General features: G+C 41.0%; 1 protein-coding gene across 1 annotated transcript in view; it reads left to right on the forward strand.

Annotated features, from left to right (window-relative positions):
- LOC138047311 (NEDD8-activating enzyme E1 regulatory subunit-like) overlaps window positions 1-4041 on the forward strand; it is a 32932-nt gene extending 28891 nt beyond the window's left edge. The window contains exons 21-23 of the mRNA XM_068894108.1: window positions 38-87; window positions 2447-3020; window positions 3198-4041. Of these exons, the coding sequence (XP_068750209.1) occupies window positions 38-87; window positions 2447-2556 (160 nt within the window). The 3' untranslated portion in view covers window positions 2557-3020; window positions 3198-4041. The remainder of the gene's footprint in view (window positions 1-37; window positions 88-2446; window positions 3021-3197) is intronic.
- Window positions 4042-8368: the final 4327 nt, after the last annotated feature.

Below are 8368 nucleotides of genomic sequence, written 5' to 3' on the forward strand. Positions count from 1 at the left end.
ATTTCGCAGTTAATTTAAATTTCTTTCTTCGTTTCAGGTGTCGCTATGGTGCCAGCGAGTTGCATCCTGTTGCGTCATTCATTGGAGGTAAGTAAAAAACAAATTGGCGAGGAGACACACTAACTCAATTTGTCGTGAAATAGACCTTATTCACGATAGCCGCCATGTTGGATTTGCTATTATCATGAAAATTAGCCACACACTTCTGAGGAGGAACTAACACAAGTTCGATAGGTTATAACGAACATCTTAGCCACACAGATGATTTGTTTCACGTTCATTGAATGTTTATCACTAAGTAGTAAAATCGAATGATTACACAAGTTACTTCGACGTTTTTTAGTGAAAAATGAGCAGCTATCGAAGTAGAAAGTCAAACTGTCGAAGGCAATCAAAAGATATATAATTATTATAAAAGGTACTTAATTCTAAATACTAAAATGGACTTTGAGCAATGTTATTTCCGTATTTTGACGAGCCGATTTTCCGCAATTTGCCTTTTTTCGCAATGTTTGCCCCCTAGCATAACACATGGCTAATTTGCATGACAATTTGAAAACCAACATGGCGGCTATCGTGAATAAGGCCTATTCGGTGGAATAAGCCTTTTGCAACAAACGATCACATGGTACAAAATCCGCCATGCTGGAGGGCAAGCTCATTATTATTCCCCGACTGGGACATTAAAACAAAGAGACCTGAACCAGTCAAGCTTGACTTGCCTTTGTTGTAATGTCCCAGTGGGGGAATAATAATGAGCTTGCCCTCCAGCATGGCGGATTTTGTACCATGTGATCGTTTGTTGCAAAAGACCTATTCAATCCTTTTGCCTCTAAAAGTGTTCCCCATTGACGAGTTGAATGTTTGGCGTAAATGTAATATAGAGTAAAACTTATTATAGATTAAAATTTGTAAGTGGCTGTTTTAGAAGGGCAAGGGTTAAAGGGATCATAGGTTTTGAAGGGACCTTGATGTTGTTCTTTTACCCCAGAGCCGGTCCCCATTGACAATTAAATTTGTCTAGCTTTAGACAAAGTAAAATCTATAATTGTCACTCTTAGGAGGATAGGATGAAGGAGAACAGTTTTGAGTCGACTTCGATGTCGTCAACTTCAAGCGAGTAATACATTGACTCGCTTAAATTTTCCATACAATGAGATTTAGATTCCATTAGAAATTCATTCCAGTTCGAACGAGCGGGCGAAAGAAGCAGACTGTTTCTTTCTCCCGAAGAAAGTTCGTCCGAACTGAAAACCTGTTCGCCTGATACGTAATAACAGAACAAAGAGCAAACAAAATAAAGAGGACACCGCGCACCAGTGGCTCAGTTGGTTGAGCACCGGGCTGTCATGTGGGAGGTCGTGGTCCGGCCGGACCAACACTCAAGGTCTTAACTGAGGAGAAAGTGCTACCTTTGCAGTGACGTCAGCAAATGGTTCGACTCTCTAGTCTTCTCGGATAAGGACGATATACCGTAGGCCCCGTCTCACAATCCCCTTTAATGTTCATAACTCTGTGGGACGTAAAAGAACCCACACACAATTCCGCGCAAAGTGGTGTTGTGGTCTGTCCTCTATGATATATCATGGTTGCACGAGAGCGTTTCAACAAGTTACGACTCCTAAGCTCTTCGTGGTTAAATAAACTATGATTATGACTAGGATAGGCGTAGTTGATTTGTGTTCCTTTCGATAAGAATTTTAAAACTTAAAACTAGAACAGCTGGGAGATGAAATAAAATCACAAAGTTGGGAATCCCAAGTCTTGGCTCCTTGTTGATTAGAAGGATCGTAAACTGTTTAATGTTAGTTCTGCAGTTATGTAGACGATAACTTACGGCCTTACCTATTCTGTACGGGTGGATTTATCGGTTTATGGTGTAACTATTGCCAAGAGTGTTGGGAAGGAGATGACTTTTCTGCTCAATAGACTTTTTCGGCTTGTACATTTTGTTTTCCTAATACAGATCATGTGATAATACTCAGGAGGTTTGGTCTTTTGTTTTGTTCATTAAAACGAGGGCATGCAAGCATGAATATGCCGGCATGCACTCTTTTTAATGAACAAAACAAAGGGCCCAGCCTCCTGAGTATTATCACATGATCTGTATTAGGAAAACAAAATGTACAAGCCGAAAAGGTCTATTAAACACATTTTTTAATATTTAATATTTATATGTAGTCCTCTCACTGTTTACAAGATGGCCAACATCAGTAGATCTGTTGAACAAAAAACTCCTGAAGTATACCAGTTTTTGCCACACAGGGGTTCTGTTGGCTGTACTCCCAGTTAATCCTTACATTTCTCCACCAAAACACCTCCGCCTTTCTAACGTTGCGAAAGAAATGGTGATAAATTATGACCAGCGATGGTGCTTCATTTCTTTAAAGAGTACTTTAAATCCTGTTTGAATAAACCTCTAATTGTTGCTAGATATTTTCCCCAGGTGCTGCAGCACAAGAGGTCATTAAGCTTGTAACGCACCAGTTTGTACCTTTCAACAACACGTATATCTACAATGGAATCACTGGGTCTTCGATGACGCTGCAAGTCTAAGACTGCCATTTTTTTCTTCCAAGCCTAACAACGCTGTCTCAAAGTTGGAATTGAGGACTAACAAGAAATTTAGGGTGCGTTAGATTGACCCTATTCCGGAACGGAATGCGCCATGCGTACATGGAAAAAAACTCTTGAATCCTGGATGCTTCTTTTTTAGTCCTAGCAGTAAAGCGGGAAAATTGTACAGTGCCCGGAACGTTGTAGTTTGAGGGCCCGGTTCACACGAGTCTTCTTTTTCTCAATGGTAGAGCATCCGAAGACGTAATCCGAAGGTCGCACGTTCGACTCCTACAAAGATACACTCGGATTGTTTTTCCGAGGAAATGTAATTTTAAATTTCGACGACTTTCTTTAACCTAGTTCCCAGGGTGTCTCTTCTTCGCTCCAAGGGGTGGGAAGAAGAGAGACCCTGGGAACGAATGTTGGACTGAAGAACCAACCAAGTCTCTCCCTCAAATTAGGCCATTTCCGAGGTCACGTCTGCCTCCTCTTCAAAGCGAGGCTAAGTGCGAAATTTTTGTGATGTTAATTAGTTCTACTTTACATATGAATGGGAACTACTTTTCATAAGAAAAACTTCGCACTTAGACTCGCTTTGAAGAGGAGGAAGATATGAACTCGGAAATGGCCTATTGAAGGATTATTCTCAATTGTCACTTTCTTCCAAGTGAAGTATTATCGTTCATTTTGGACCCTGAAAGCTTGATAGGGATCATGGGAAATGAACATATTTCTTTTAAAAGCCGAACCCCGATGTCTGGACTCGCAGGACTCGAACCTAGGAACGTGTTATTAATAACCCCATTCACTTAACCACTAGACTACCACATTAGCTGCGAGGATGTCATTTTTTACTGATGTCAATAATTTTTTTCTTCCAAAAGTGCCGCTGTAAACGTGTATTAACACCCGCTAAGAAGCAAGCTTACACAGTGAAAAATGCCGGTTACCAAACTAACTTCAAGAGAAAGCTAACCATTTTAAAATCAAGTGACTTAACCATTTTTCAGCAATGATTTTATATATATACTAATTAGTTTTGGTAAATAATTGGCACATTTTTTAGTCAGTTGATCTTAAGTAGTTAAGTGGATAAAAACAGTTCCTTCAAATTGGGTGCTCGGAGTTCAAATCCTGTCCAGGAGCTTCTTTTACTTTTTTCTTTTTATTTGCTACCACAAGTCCTGGGACAGAGTGATCAAAATGGAGGATAATACTTCGTTTAAGGCAAACTGACAATGAAGGATAATCCTTCATTTGAGGAAGAGATCCTATTGGAAAAACAAGTCTTTTTTTCGATTGCGCATACTTCAGTCAGTGGACTGGGAAAATGTAGAATTTGCCTATGTTCAAGTTTTTAGAGAGCATGGGGTACCTAGACAATGTTTTTGTTGCCTTTGATATGAAGAATCTTTGTAAATATTTGTAAAACCCTTCATTAAAATTTTCTTGTAAAAAGTGTGAATAAACTTTAGAAAAGCTGTTGTTGTTAGCTATCAAGCTGATAGACTCTCCACTTTGATAATAGGGACTTTAGATCTACGACGGCGACGTCCACGAAAACGACACCTCACCTCAAAATATAACGTAGCACATTCGTAAGTCTTTCGAGATTATTCCTTGTCGTTCGTTCACTTCGTACAATGTGGACGAAGTATTCTAAACATAAAACGGTAGGAGCGGTTTCAGAGTAAAAATAGGGAATAAAAGATTCACATTTCTAAGCTCGCGTTGTCGTCAAAACCTCAAATTTGGTGATTTCACGTCGTTGTTGTGAAGAGTACCGTGAAAATATGTGCTAATACGCGTGCCGCACGTGCAGCACGATTACTTCTCTTCTTTTAACCAATGATATTGTTGTTTTTTGTGGCGTGCTCGTGGACGACCGCGTCGTAGATCTTACATTTGTAAAGTCCCTACTATGAACGGAACATACGCGATAGATGATTGCCGCAAATCGTGTCATTGTTGTTGTTTAATACAGATCATTTATACAAATATTCGGGGACAATTATTTGATCGGAAACAGGAAATAATTGGTTCGCGCGAAAACGTGTTGCTATGGTTACATATTAAAATTGCTCCTTTCGACGGCCTTCGTAAGTAAGCGAAGCGGCGAGAAGAATAAAACGTCTGGTTACCTTGGACTAGAATCTCACTTTGATGCAGAGGCCAGGGTCAGGATCTGACCCTCGGGCTCGGATTGGTTGATATTTTTACAAAAACGCGAATCAATATGATTGGTTCGTTTCATTGGTAATACCGTGGGGACACGTGATTGCCAAGTTGCCATTGGTCCTTTCTGTAATCAATTTGACGAGTTTGACAGCTGGCGTCTGCATGAAAGTGAGATTCTCTCGCGGCTCAAGAAAAATCTCTGGGACCTGGGTACTCGTTCGCTGCACTCACTCGTGAAATATTTTTAGACACTCGAAGAGAAATTTCGTATCTCCCCGCGGCCTTGTAATATCCTCTATTTGTTAATTTGCCTGATATTAAATTTGCTGACAGAGGAAGGAACTGAACTGAACTGAAGGAGTTATTCGGATCACACAAAATTGACTTCTGAGGCGGGGTTAGCAATTCTATTTCTTTACTGGTTAGCCTTTTTCTGAGGGGAGCTCAAAAATCGAATGTTAGAAGGCATGTGTTCTGCACCGCAGGGTTCTAAATCATGAACTTGATGAAACAACAATCGGACTGAACAGCGTATGATTAGAATGCCAACTAGCAGGAAGCAACCCGGCAAATTGGCTTTATACAAAGTGTGATAGAATTGATTTCGGAATCACCGAAGGCAAATGTATCCAGTGGTAACGGGGATTCGAATCTGGAACAACCGAGTGGTAGGCCCTAACCAGTGTTACCACTTTGAGCTCCGGTCAAACGTGAAATGTTTGGTGACCAAACACGATCAAACAAGACATCAAACACACTCCCAACAGCTGCGTTTGAAAAGGATTTCGAGCATGTTGGATGCGCATGACTATAATCTGCATCGTAATACGCGTGCGTCCGCCAAACATGTGAAGCCGGCCAAATGAACCAAACTTCGCACGTCAAACACAGGGACAATAGCGATGTTTAATGCTGTTTGATCGGATGTTTGATAGATTTCAAACTTTACCAAACACGATCAAACAACATCAAACAAGGTGGCCAGAGGACAAACTGTTTGGTCACCAAACATGTTTAGTCACCAGATATTTTTACGTTTGATCGGGCCTTTGGACACGTACGGCGCCTCTTCTTATGTGATTTATTGTTGTAAACGTTTTAATTTATTGCATCATCAAGAGTGAATTAGATAAGAGTGTTTCTCTGTCAATTTGAGGTCTTGTCCCAGCACAGTGACAAATGGACTTATTCTAGATACACTTGACGGGCGACAATAAAGGGCCGCCACTTTAACCAATCAGGAGAAGCCGTGTCACGCGTGACAGCCACGCGTGACTGCTCATGCCATGTTTTTTCAGGGACGTGGCAACTAATTTTCGCAGGAACGGGTATTCTAAAAATAGACTCATTTGTTACTATGCTGAGGAGCCCACCCAGGCCACAGGAACACTATTTAATTAACTCTCGGTGTCATGCAGCGTACTCACTATTTAAACTGACTGGCTAAGAACTACTGTTGATTCTAAGAATCTCCCAAGTTACTGATGAGCGAAAAAGCCAAAAGCATTTTTTTCATGAGTTTTAGAACTTTGTTCATTTTTACCTATTTCAAAGAAGAAACAGTACTTTCGTCATTGTATGAACTGTGGAAATAAGCTTGTTAAAATTAAGATTGTCGCAGTTATGGAAGTTACTTAAGCAACAACGAAAGGAAAGCCTGAGCACTGCAACCAGTGTTGAAGAGGTCATGGGTTCAGATCGGTGAATATTTCAAGCTTTCCTTTCTTTATTGCCTAAAAAGAAAGTCTGTTTACGAGCCAAGTGGCCCATCAGGCCGGAGCTTATCTCGGTTTCCATGGCATGAAGCGAAGCGACTAGAAGTATTTCTACTCCCCCCTGGATGGGATGCCAGTCCATAGCAGGGTTACCCCCAGCATTTCGCCGGTACCCATTTATACACCTGGGTGGAGAGAGGCACCGTGGGAGTAAAGAACACTACACAATGTTCCCGGCCAGGACCCGAACCCGGACCATTCTTTCCGGAGTCGAGCACACTAACCATGAGGCCACCGCGCCTCCCTCTCTGTATTGCTTAATGAGACTCAAAACTTTCAACAAACTGTACTGTTCTACCCAATTTTTTCATTTAACAGCAAAGTGATGGTACCATGTAAAATAACAATATCTTAACAGGATGTAGTCATCGATGTGTGATGTAGCACACGGCGGCAAAAGAGGCATCTTAAAGTACCGTGTATTTTGTCATTACGTGCTGGTATCTCAAACACTAACTCGGTGAACCCCAATTTATTACTGTAACATAATTAACACATTAAGATAAAACTCTCCGGGAAAAGTTGAAAAAAAATTCTCTGGATCGGATTTAGAGCCACAACTGCCGGAAAATTAGCAGTCAGCCGCCGAAAACGAGACGGGACAAAATCTTAATTGACCAGCCTCGTTCCCAGGGTCTCTCCTCTCTGTCTCCATCCCGTCGTCGACAATGTTGGTAGAGAAGAGAGACCCTGGAAACGAGCTTGCTAATTGACAGGCTTAGATCGCCATAGAGTTATGATTGCCATTGACACGTCTTGGAAGGAGCACATACTTAAAATTGTTGCTAGGGCAAATAGGATGTTGAGTTTCTTAAAGAGAAATTGCGTGGGTCTGGTTGATGGTGTAGCTCTCTTGCGTCTTTTTTGCTCATTAGTACTCTCCCATTTGTTTTATTTCGCGCAAGTTTGGGCCCCTCAGTCAGTTGCAAATGAGTTAAGTTAGCTATCTCCTTAGACTCCTTCAATCGCAGGCTTAAATCGTTATTCTTTTGGCATTTGCACATCGTTTTTCAAGGAGATAATATTCGCTCTTTTAAGATTATTTGTCCAAATTGTAGAAGAGTGAATGTAAGTAATGCATTTTCTTGCTACGTTCTACGTTGCCTGTTATCCAGTCACTTCTGGATATCCTTTTTTTTGGGGGGGGGGGGGGAAGTTTGTAATGATATATTTTTTACGTTATGGGGTTGGATAAGGTAGTTGAACCTTGTAGGGGATGACAGAGCGCAAAAACCGCTGATTGGCTAGAGAATAATGACGTAAAATAGCTTTTTTCGCGTAACTGCGCCTGCGCAAACTCTAAAGATTCGGATCGATTTCACTGGCGAAAAATGTCTGATTGGTCGAGACCTTGTCATGTGACTTCAATAGCTCAAAGCAAACATGGCTGCCATCGAGTAGGTGTTTATCCGATCAGGCCAGTAAAACGGACGAATGTTTTGACTGCATAGAGCATTTTTATGCCAGCGAGATTCTCTTTTTAGTTGTGGGCCACCGTACTTTTTAGCCAACAGTGCTACGACGGAAATTTCTTTAACAATTTCAAGGTCAAGGCGAGTCTAGGTTGCTGTGACCGTGTTTGAGTGGAAATTTGCTTGTGGAGTTTCCCGGCTAATGGAGTACCATCTTGATTTCAATTCAGGCGTTTATCTTTTAAAAAGTGGAGCAAAAAATATACCACTAAATTTCCAAATGGTTTCTCTTTCGACTAGATATTTGCACACTGTTTCCGCGGGGCCCCGCATCTAGCAGAAAATGTTAAGATTTTTGCATTTTCTTTCAAAATTAAGTTGTTAAAATGGCCATTCAAGTTGTCCATGGAGGCAAATTTATTAAGACGGAGGAAAAAAAATGCA

The sequence above is a fragment of the Montipora capricornis genome, chromosome 4, assembly GCF_036669925.1.
Source record: "Montipora capricornis isolate CH-2021 chromosome 4, ASM3666992v2, whole genome shotgun sequence".
NCBI lineage: Eukaryota > Metazoa > Cnidaria > Anthozoa > Scleractinia > Acroporidae > Montipora > Montipora capricornis.